The 12545-nt window shown below is 27.3% G+C and overlaps 1 protein-coding gene across 1 annotated transcript in view; it reads left to right on the forward strand.

The window, feature by feature from the left end:
- LOC129975226 (laminin subunit gamma-1-like) overlaps positions 1–12545 on the forward strand; it is a 68415-nt gene that overhangs the window by 34798 nt on the left and 21072 nt on the right. The window contains exons 4-10 of the mRNA XM_056088256.1: positions 3896–4083; positions 4374–4559; positions 5851–5968; positions 7777–7884; positions 8577–8713; positions 11675–11797; positions 11895–12197. Of these exons, the coding sequence (XP_055944231.1) occupies positions 3896–4083; positions 4374–4559; positions 5851–5968; positions 7777–7884; positions 8577–8713; positions 11675–11797; positions 11895–12197 (1163 nt within the window). The remainder of the gene's footprint in view (positions 1–3895; positions 4084–4373; positions 4560–5850; positions 5969–7776; positions 7885–8576; positions 8714–11674; positions 11798–11894; positions 12198–12545) is intronic.

The following is a 12545-nucleotide window of genomic DNA, read 5'->3' on the forward strand; positions in this document are numbered from 1 at the left end:
TTTAATTCATTTCTAAGATTTTATCTTAATTTAGCCCATAGTAACTTCACTCTAAAAATATTCTCTTATTTCGTGATTCAATTCCACTTTCTCAACTTAATTAAATCAAGAGAACCTTTATAAAATTAGTGAATCGGCTAAACGCCGAAGCGTGTGAAACACATTCACACGCTTCGCGTGAAGGGATGGAAAACTGTCGAGTAAGCACATTCTTTTTAAAAGATTCTTGTGTTTCCCTTATTTGTGATTGACATGCGTCAGAAATCCCCATCAGAATCTTAATAATATATTAGCACTAGCACTGTAAAGAAATATTTTCCCTATCAAAATCTCATGTTATATAAGACGAGGGATAATTTATATCGCTTTTCTTACCACGTCTGCTTTTGTGCCGCACTGTGGCGGACGTGCCTTGTCCGCATCTCTGCTTGTAAATAATTATGCTTTTAATTTATGAATTTAAAAATGTAAAATGTCTCATCTATGTCTCCAAACCTGCCTTCTGCTTCAAACAAAATAACGCTTATATATATATAAAAGCATAACAATTGTCTTAAATGCTAATTTAATTTATACACATCAGATAATTTTTTTAATGTATGTATAGATGTATGTGTGTACGTAAGCGCATCATTCGTCTTCCCAACTTCTGAAGTATATGGTGTTGTGACTGACCAGATTTTATAAATTTCAACCCATAAAACTCTATCATAGCTCACAATTTGGGATGTTGACAATGGAAAGTAGGAGGAATCGGAAAAATTTAAAGAAATCAAAAACAATAAAACTGTTTAATTATTTTTTTTAAAAGTAAGGGAAAAATTGATTTCATAAACATAGATAAAATATTTTGCTATTACTTTTATTTACGTTTGGGTTGACATCGAGTTTCGATGCATCAAGTACAAATTGATGCTGATACATTTCAGTAACCGCTTTTTCCTCCTAGAAATAAACCAGGTATACATTGGGTATCGGTTCTCGCACAATAAGTTGATATTTGGTTTTGCAATATCAAGAACAAATTGATACTGATATTCGATTATGCTTGACACTTTTATCTGATAATTTTATATTTAATACATTTGTTAGTCGATCACTTTGCCGTATTAAAGCATTATCTGTTAAAGATGTTAACTTTAAAGACCTGTTATCAAACTTGTTGTTTACCTGTTTATCAAAATAGGTCGTTACTTGTAGCTTTAGTTGTTAATTTTATTTTTGTACTTTCTTTATTTTTAAAGCATTATTAAAAGGTAAGGAAGTTTATAAAATTTAAAAAAACTCATGGCAAGAGTTTAATTTTATTTTTTTAATTCCAAAAATATATTTTTTAAAATTGCTATTATTTGGAAATTATTCATGTTTAATTATAACGTTACTCATGTTAACTTGTATTTGCTTTCAATTAATTTTCTACCAATAATATTGTTGTTTGAGTGGCTGATTAATTTCGAATAAAAAATAGTTTAAAGCAAACTGCATTTATTTATGCAGCGAAAATCTCATCAATTTTATATAATAAAAATTGCAAGAAACGGTGAACAAATGCTTTAGAGATACTTTTATTCCAGGTAATGGTAGGAAATAATATATATTAGAAGATATAATATATATTTGAAAACGTAACACATGTATAGTGCCATTGAGGGACTGTGAACAGGTGATATCCGATGTTTTGTTTCAAGCTCATACAAAATATCACCCTGATACTTTTTATTATGTTGACAATCACAATACGTTTTTTTTTTTTTAAATTCATGTTCTATCATCCAGTCCTAATGAAGAGGGAATGTAAGACTGTTAATATAGTTAGTAAAGAAGAGTGCAGGGGAATTTTCACTGATATGTGCACCGTTACATAGGATAATATGTGTGTTAAAGCATGTTATAAGCATAAAGTTAGAGCATGTTAAAAAGACATTTTTATATTTAGTAAATATTAGGAAGCAAATTCTTCTGAGCTTAAAAAACTCGGATACAAGAAACCCTGTTTACAAATAAACCAATCTAGGATATAAAATTCAAATTTGGAACACTTTTTCAACATTGAATTTTTTTAGACTTTGGAACAAAAAAATATTTGGTAATCCAGACGCCATAGCGTGAAATCACTTTTGATTAAAACTAACTAATTTAAGCAAGTTCTAAAGGAATGAAATGTTAGAATTTTTTTTTTTTTTTCTTTTAGTAATTTAAGTTTGAGATAACCAATTTGTATTCTGAACGTGGTTTACTTCTCAATGACTTGGACTGTCATGGCTAAGCCGAGACTTTAATTCTCATGACTATCGTTTTTTTCTCAGTAGTACTTTCAACAGATACATTAATTCGACTTACTCTACTTGTTTCGAATACTATTACTCATTTTATGCCAGCTGTGAAGAAACTTGAATCCAAAAGAACAAGAAAAGCATTCGTGCCCGAAAGCAATTTCATTCAGAAATAGGAAGTCTATACGATATTTGGAGTGAAAAAGCGTATTTCCTGTTTCCGCTGTCTGAATTTGGCGTCTTATTAAGTGTCAGGAATTAAACACTGTTCTGAGCTCTGAAGATTTTTTTTTCTTCTGTCATTGACCTTGGTTGGTGCTTTAAAAAACGTGCCTCGTCAGCTTCGTTTTTCTTAAAAGGACACTGTGTATATCATTACATCTTTCACAAAGAAAAGCACGTGACGATTTCAAAAAGTGCTTTGTTTTCTAGCATTAATAACTTATTTCGTCATTAGGTTGTGAATAATGTTAATATTTTCATTAATATGAATATTAGTTGTCGAGGTTTGCTTGAAGTATTTCAAATCTTTTTTAATCGGCAGAGTGGTAGTCATGGTCTATATAGAGCTTAACCACCAATCTTGGATTTTACCGAGGAAAATATATAGCTTATATGGCTTGTTTTATGTCTCTAAAATTGCAAAACATTTATTTGAAGTAAATTCATTTATATTTTCTCATAAAACAATCAGCACGAAGACTTGCTTGAAGCTATTTTCATTGTTTAATAGTTGGCAATTTGCCATTATTGAAGCTGATAAGCTTTAAGGCATTGGAACTTCCATGTTTTTGTATACCTGATGCCAAAACAAGTAATGCAACTAGTAATAGAAAAATATAGTATTAATAAGAACACATAAACTCCTAACTAATAATAATTTTTTCTTTATCTTTTGGCATTCAAAGGGATAACAGCCTATTAAGTTTTAAATATTTTAGTTTTCCCTTTTAGAAAGAAAAGGCATAAAGTTAAAATATTTACAAATTTAATTATATTTTGCAATTGTTTTCCTGAATTTTAATGTTAAAAGAATATTATCAATGGGCATTACATTTTTTAGCCTTATAAATCACCATCAGAATAAATCTCGCATTTATTTTTGAACTGTTGTTAGTGGTGCAGATTTAAAACAAAAGTTGTAAATATATATATTCATCAGAATAATTAAATACCTTTCATTAAAATTATAGACTATCATTTTTTTTCTCTTTAAACATATTTTGTTTCTAAACATTGGTTCATCTACTCTTCCCTTGCCAGTATACTTTGCTGCAATTCTTGCTTGAGATTTTGTATTAAATTAAAATTTAATATTAGTCATGCAGTATTGCAACTAAGTTCTAGACAGAACTAAAAGATAAATCACAAACTTCAAACATACATATTACAAATGCATTTGGAAGGTAAAACCTTGTACAGAATTGACAAAAGCAAATTAACTTCTCTTAATAAAAAAAATTATATACACTTCTTTGAGAATTTCCTAAATTCATAATTATTTTATGTATCAAATAATGTATTTTATTTTATTTTATTTGAATTTTTCACATATTTAATATTAATTTTTTAAAAATATGAAAATTTTTTAAAATTTAATATATATATTTTTTTCAATTTAGATGTAAGTGTAATGGTCATGCTAGTGAATGCCTACAAGTAAGTAGCAACCCACAAACACCTTGGGAAACACATCTGGTGTGCCGGTGTGAACATAATACTGCTGGGCCTGATTGTGATATGTGTCTGCCTTTTTATAATGATCAGCCATGGGGAAGAGCAACTTCAACTGATGCGCATGAATGCAAAGGTTTGTAGTGATATAAATCTCATTTTATTCATTCTCTATTTATAAATTGTTGTTACCTTCAGCTGCTTAAATTTTATTTTACAGTGTTGAATTTATTATTATTTTTTTGTAATTGTGAAAGCTAATTAATTCATTAAATTATTAATATAAGGTATAAATTTAATTATATATTTTTATCATTAGTTTTCAATTATTTTATCTCTGGTTGTTTTTGATTGAATCTCTGTTTGAGGATTGTTTTTAAGTTTCTGTTACTTATTTGATGCAATAATTTGTTAACTGTTTTTTAGCTTGCAACTGCAACGGTAGATCCAATACTTGTTACTTTGATGAAGAATTGTGGTTACAAACTGGGCATGGTGGGCATTGCATAGATTGTAGAGATAATACAGATGGTGCCAACTGTGAACGATGTAAAGAAAACTTTTATTTAAGGGAAGATGAAAGATGTGTTCCTTGTAATTGTGACCCAGTAGGTATGTCTTCAACTTCTCTTTGTATGTCTGTTTCGAAGAAAGGTTTGGTATTTTAACTCTAACATGAACTCTGTGATTGTTGTTTCCTATCAAGATGACTATTTCAAGGGAGACAGTCTTTAAAGTTAGAAAACCAATGCACTTTTCAGTAACAGGGCTACTAGAACTTCTTAAAATTTTGTCATATTTGGATTTGATAAAATCAAATAAACGTTTAACATTTCTTAAAATAAAATAAATATTTCCATGATAAGGTATGTTAGTGAATACAAATAAGGTGAGTATATAAATATAACTTTAACCAGAATTTATAAAAATATGAATTGAACCTGATTTCTGTAATGTAGTCTGATTTTTTTGCATTTAGTTACAAAGCATGTAATATATCCAGGATCTATTAGTTTTTACTATTTTTAAATTTTATTATTTTTAGTGTAACCAAAATTAATTTTTTTAATGCGAATCAATATTTTTATTAGCATTATTATTTGGCAGTTTTTGTATTTTCTTGGGGGGTGGAGGCTTTCTATTCTAAGTTGCACCTTAAAGCGACAAACAGATAGATTTGCTGATATTTAGATTTTAGATTTCCATTAAGTTTGAATGAATTTAATATTGTAATAATAAGTGATTAATACTGATTCAACATTTTACAATTACATTAAGGCATAATCTTTTATAAAAATGTTTTTAATTCAGTGTAAAAATCTGTTAACTTGTAGTAGAAACTCATGTGTTTATAAATTACTCAGTACTTGTCGGTTTTAATGGCCACCAAAAAGAAAAAATTTCACCCAATCATAAAAATATACCAATATTCTTGGCATTTTTTTAGTCGTCATTACAACCGACAAATACTAATTACTCAATGAACATACTTAATTATAAAAGAATATTAATTTTTTGATTAATTATATTGAAGGCAAGAGAAATTTGCTGCAGTTACCTAAACTGCATAAGGAAATTTTATTGCTTTGTATTGTAAGAAGTCATTTAACTTTATTGTTGCTGTAAAGCCTACTATATTGAATCTGTTAATGTGCTTGAATGTACGCAATATTTGAATGTTACCAGATTCATTTGTTTTTGAGGCAAAAGATTACAAATAATTCTTTTTTTGTGCACAATTATTTTTGTAATTGTATCTTTCTTTCTATATATAATATATAGATATATAAGTATACCATAAAAAAATCAAAAGTAACTAGTAAATTCTTTCTACTAATTTATTTATCTTTGTTGTTACTTCTAGTTTCTTGCAGCATTAACACCAATATCTACCTTTTTTTAGGTTCTAGGAGTTTACAATGTAATAATCGTGGACAATGTCAGTGTAAACCTGGGGTAGATGGTTTACGATGCAATAAATGTGCATCCAATTTCTATGACTTTTCAGAACTGGGTTGTAGGTAAGTTTTGGAATACTGAATTATTCTATATGATTGTTTTCATTTGTATCATATTTTTTATTTTATTCTTATTTTTTCAGTTAATTACACTGAGATTTTATATGTGCTGATTCAACATTTTACATTTACATTAAATTTCTTCTTTTCTATATTTGAATTAAACTGTTCTTTATTGATTTCAATAAAAACTCTTCTGCTAAATTCCATTCTCATAACATAAGTACCCCCCCCCCCAAAAAAAAAAATTAAAAATTAATTCATTTATTTAAAATTGAATTAAAAAAAACTGAATATAAAGAAAAATTCTGTACTTATCAATAGTATAATTGTGTGGTAATGAGGTAAAATAGAGCAAAGTTTCATATTTCTAAAAAGTTTTTTTTTTTTTTTTTTTTTTTTTTTTTAAATATTAGTTCTACAAATAGTTTATCCTTTACCACACTTTTTTTAATTAGTTGAGTTGAGAATTAGATTGCAGGTTATTTTAAGTGCCTGAATTATAATGTTCCTTTTTCTTTCACAAAAGAAAAAAACAAAAAACTGCATTTTATTTAAAAGATTTTTTTATAATAAATTTAAGTAAAAGTTTTAAACTTCAATTATTTACTTCTTGTTTTGCTTTTGTTAAAAATGAAAGTTCTAACTTTTAAGATTTTATTCTAAAATTTTTTTGAATATTAAATATTTTATTTTTCAAAGTTATTTAAATAGCTGTTGCAATCATAAAGTAATAGACTTCTTCACTATTTCAGAATTTTTTAGTTGTGTGCTAATGTAATGAATAAATACAATGGACATAAGATAAATAGACATAATTGTCTCAAAGAGGATGCTGCTATCTGAATTATTCATTAATCAATCATAGGTTTATCAAAGAATCCTGTGGCATTTTAATTAATTCAAGAAACTCAATGTAATTTTATATTATGCTTCTTTAATGTAATAAATAGCATATTTTGTGCTTGATTCTTGTGCAGAATATCTGTTTTTTTATATTCTAATTTTTAACAACATCATAATAAAATTGTTTACAAATCTTATAAATAAAGTAGAAACACATGTCAAATACAGAAATCAGCAATATAATGTGCAAAGAGATTATTCATGTAGCTGTAAAAATCAGTTTCCAGTAGCAGTTAATGTTTATAATTCCACACTTCTTATTTGTAATTTCATTTTTAATTGTTCTTGTATATTTGACAAGTTTGTTGCTATTTGGCACACCTTTGATACCTCAATTTTATCTTTCTTTTAGTGATACCAACAAATGATAGTAATACACAAAGTTACAAATTTTGCACAGAGTAATATTTCTTATTGTTTTTATTTTATAAAATATTTGCTATATAAACATCTTTTTGTGATCCAAATATAAAAATATTTAGCAGAAGTATTCAAGGTCCAGTAATGGATCACTGCACTGCACATTTTATTGTTTTCATTTACTTTCAAAGCCATGTGTATGTACCATTGGGGTGAGTATGTCAAATCTCCCTAAGTGTGAAGATAAAAATAATTAAAGTTGTGAAAAATTAAAAAGAAGGCCCATTATCATATACTGATCCAACGTTTTCAAGCATTTTTTTTTGTTTATTTGTTTTGTTTTCTTCTTGTGAAATGTGTTAAAGTTAAAAAATGCAAAAACAGAGAAGTCGATAGAATCTGAATGATTTTGTTTTGTAGAAAAAACAGTTAGTTATTAATTACACCTTAAGAACTGTATTATTAATAATTTTAGTAGATACATTTTGTTATGCTAACAATATTTTATTATAGTTCAATATAATAATGACTGCATAATTTTTTAGACCTTGTGGTTGTAATGTGGCTGGCAGTATAGATAACTCTCCAGATTGTGACCCTATTACAGGTGTGTGTAGATGCAAAGAAAATGTTGAAGGGCAGCGTTGTGATCAGTAAGTATTTTGCACATTATTCATAACAGCTTAAAAAATATAATGTCTTCTGTTGGAAACCACAACTATAAATCATGGTTACATTATTGAATTGTCTTTAAAAGTTTCATTGAGAATTTGTGAAGAAGAGATTGTTTTCCCTCATGCCTAATTTGTTTGCTATTTTAGTTTCCGAATACACATTCAAAATAAGGTATGCTAAAAATATGGGCAAAAAAGCATTTTAATTTTTAATTTTTTTATGCAATGAAACAATTCTTTGTTGTTCTGTGGTGAAATTACTTTGTAAGAAACCCAGTTTAGCATTAAATTTTAAACTATGAATAAAATACAACATTATAGACCTAAAGTGAATAAATTCAGAATGATTGCAAACTATTTTTAAATTATGTAAGAATTAGTGCTGAAGAATAAAAGTTTTGTAACTATAATTAATCTTGTTAATTATTTAGTTTTTTTATTTCCTGCTGTTCATGGTTTAGGCCCTTCTCCTTTTGATATAATGATATACATTTATTTTCAGCTGTCATTTTATTAAAATTCTCAATATAAAATAGTTATTGAGTGAATTAAGTAAATTTCAGTCTTATTATAAATTGCCATGTATTTTTAATTAAATTTACATTCATTTATTTTTTTTTAAGTTAAAACATAATACATATAAATTTTATAATGTGGATGTATTTTTATAGATGTAAACCAGGGTATTTTGATCTTCAAGAAGTAAACGAATTTGGATGTGTGTTTTGCTTCTGCTTTGGGCATTCATCTGTCTGTAGAAGTGCACCTGGATATTCAGCATTTCCAATTGAAAGCACATTTATTAGAGGTACAAATAATTTGTATTTTAAATTTTTGTTTACAATTGAGTCTAAATTTGAAAAGGTATTTGAGTATATCAAACCAAGTGCTTGTATGAGGCTGTATATGAAAGATAAAGGTGCTAAAGGGCATTTAACACGTTAATTACCTTATTATTTTATATAAATTGATTGAAAAACGATTGTTGGTTTTCATTTGTATTCTGTGAGGAGATATATAAATATAATTAGTATTTTATAGTTTAGATACTTTTTTTAAAACATTTTTTGGCGTGCAGTCACCAGAGCCCATCATGTAAACGGAATTATTTTACTATAAATGAGCATATATGGAATAATTTTTCTATAAATGAACATATGTTTCTTTCAAATAATATTCTCAGTCCAAACACAGCTGTATGTAGAAGGGCCTCATAGGTCATTTTATATAGTGAAATACACTGAGACTTTGACTGGCAACTTTAATTGATAGCTCAAAGATTGTTTTATTTTGCCAGTCACATATGACCCCATAGTAATTCTAAAATAATCAGGTGCTAGTCAGTGGTAACTACTTTCCTAATTACCAGTTTGTTAATAAGGAGACCTGTAAAATGATTTGGGAATTCTGATATAGTTAAAAGAATAAAAAAAAACTTTAATGCATATCTTGCAGCAATTGTGGAACAATTGACCAATTGTGTCCAACTGATTTGGCATTCTACTTATATTGCAAACTTTTGTTTATTCTGTTTTAAATAAATTACTTCAGATGAAATTTTGTCTTGTATTTTTACCTCAACTGCTGAGAAACAGACAAAACCATCATTTTAAAAATATAGAGAACAGTCACTTCTAATGAATTTAATTCTCTAGCATCTTATTATTTTTTTTTTCATTTTATTTATTTTCTATTTTATTTTACATTTAAAACCAAGTAAGCTATGTTGTAAACTATACTTGATTAAAGTTTAGCTCTGCTTTATGAATCACTATCTTTTTGGTAAAATAATTAAGACATATTACCCATGTCTCTCCCCTTGCATTTTATATACATGTTTAGTCTTTAACTATTATTATTAAATGTGCAAATAAAAGACTATCTTTTTTTTAGTCAAATTCAAATTTATTGGAAATATAATTGTTACAAAGATTAATAATCAAAATATACGCCATTTTTATGTATGGTCTTTTGTCATTTATCAGATAATGCCTTCACGATAGAAACTTAGTAGTTTGGAAGCAGAATAGTCATCGAGTCATTTTTGTACATCATCAGTATTGGTGAACTGCTGATTTTTCAGATATGGCAACATTGATCTGAATAAGTGGTAATCAGAAGAAGCCAAGTTTGGAGAATATGCTATATGCTGAGCATAAGGAAATAATGAGTTACTAGGTTTGTTTTGGTGTATGTGGGTGATCATTGTCATGTAATATATCATTTTTCACCCTTCTTGTTTCATAAATGGTTTGTTTCCCTCTAGAGCATCACTTAATTTAATTAGTTGTGCCTAATAACGTTCATTTGAAACAGTTTGACCAGGTTCCTGAAGCTTTGACTGCTTTCCAATTCCACCAGACACACAATAGCATTTTCTTGGCATGTATATTCGTTTTTACTCTAATGTTGATGATTGGTCTGTGTTTGCGTGCATTTAGGATTAGCATACAAAATCTTCTTTTCATCATGTTAAATGATTCTAAGCAACCATTTTTTTTTTTTTTTTTTTTTTTTTTTTTTTGTACTGAGAAAGCAAATTCGTGCAGATATCAACTCTTTGCTTTTTGTTTCCTTTCCTCAGTTTATGAGGAACCCATTTTCTTTCCTTTCGGATCTTTCTCATTACATGCAAACCTCCTAACTGTTTTGCAAGCTTTTTTTAACATGGATTTTTATTCAGCGAAACTTGAAGTTCTTTGTCTTCATTTTTTTTTTATTGCATCTGATATGGATTGTCCTTAAAACTAACATTTCCCTCACAAAATCTTGAAAAACTCTTTTTTATTGTTGAATGACTTACAAAATGTTCACCCAAAGTCGAATAATCAATTCCATAATTTGAGTTGCATTTTTTTTTTAAATTTGCAAACAGAATAGTATGCAATACTGTAATGTTACTTGGCGACATCCATCTCCTCTAAAATATATATATATACGAAATGACTGAAACCTATGCCAGTAGAACAGTAATGACAAAGCTACGTATATTCAAAATGGCATAATGCATTAAAGTATGTTTTTTAATGCAGTGAACTTCATAGCCATTTCTACTCGCACATCTATTAAATATCATATTGTCTAAATGTGATGAAAAATAAGTAATACGTCTATTGCTAAGGTTAACTAGGAAAAAAAACCCCTACTTTTTTGCTTGTCATACAGATGTTAAAATACTATTGAGCTTATCTATTTTTTCTAAATTTGTGAATTTTCTTTAAAGGAATAGACAAAATTTCAGTAAAAAGAAAGTAATGGTTTGTATAAACATGCTTATTTCTTCATAAAATAAGTTTTTTGTATACTGCATGCACATTTTAAATTTTAAAAATAAAACTGTAGAAATCATGAAAGTATGTTTCTTTTATTTTTTCAAACAGTATAATTTTCTTTATAATTCTTAATAATTTCCAATTATTTAACTTGTTTCATGTTTATAAAGATGGAAATTTGTAATAATTTTTTCACTCATTCACCTCTTATCAAGAGTTTTCATATTTTGTATATTTTTGCAACTGTACTGTATTGTAATGTATTCAAAACTTTAAAAAATCTAGATTGCATATGTTAATAAATTAAAGAAACAAATTCATCTCATGATTGCTATATTTACATTAGTCAGTTAAAGGCTAAAAAGTATAAGTAAATTAAAATGTTTTGCTTCTCACCAGAAAGCAAAAATCTACTAAAAATTTGTTAAAAAAATTGTTTTGATTGAATTTTTACCTTTTTCTACAGTTTTCAAAATTACAATTTTATTGTATTGCAGATTGGGAAAAGTGGAGTTCTTTGGATTACCATAAAAGAGTTGTGCCTTTTAAATATGGCCAAATAAATCAAGAAATTGAAGTTACAGCTAATTCTAGAGAACCAGTTTATTTTATAGCACCAGGTATGAAATTAATTTAATGATTCAAAGTTTGACATTCATTATAAATTATATTGGATTATCTTCCTTTGTGTTACTGAAAAAACATGTTTATTTTCAGCCAAGTATTTAGGTGATCAGCGTGCAGCATATAACCAGTTCCTAACTTTTACTTTGAGGATTGAAGAAGAAGGACCCCAAGCCACTTTGGAAGATATTGTTTTGGAAGGCAATGGATTATCTATATCACTTCCAATTTTTGGACAAGGCAATCCTTTACCTACAACTTTCAATCAAGAATACAAATTTCGATTACATGAGCATTCTGCTTATGGTTGGAATCCTAGACTTACTCCTAGAGACTATATAAGCATCCTCTCTAATTTGACTGCTATTAAAATTAAAGCAACATATACACCCGAAGGTAATATATTCCTCTTTATTTATTCTGTATATTATATATTTTTCTCTTTTTATTCAAATCCCCAGCACTTGCTCAGTTTTTTAAATATAATTAGAAAAATGATAATTTTTTTTTAATACTTTGAATGCAGTAATCTAGTGAGAAATACAAACGTTTATATGTCTGTATACTTTTAAAACAGTTAATTCATATGAAAAAAGTTTCCACAAAATAAGACAAAAAGATGTAATCTGGTATTTATTTATACATATTAGCATTAAATTGGGTTTTTTTTTCTCTCTTTTAATATGATTTTCAGGAATCAATTTATAATTTTTAAAGAATGTTGTCTTTTATTTAAAAATCTGT

The sequence above is a fragment of the Argiope bruennichi genome, chromosome 7 (genome assembly GCF_947563725.1).
Source record: "Argiope bruennichi chromosome 7, qqArgBrue1.1, whole genome shotgun sequence".
NCBI classification, from domain to species: Eukaryota; Metazoa; Arthropoda; class Arachnida; order Araneae; family Araneidae; genus Argiope; species Argiope bruennichi.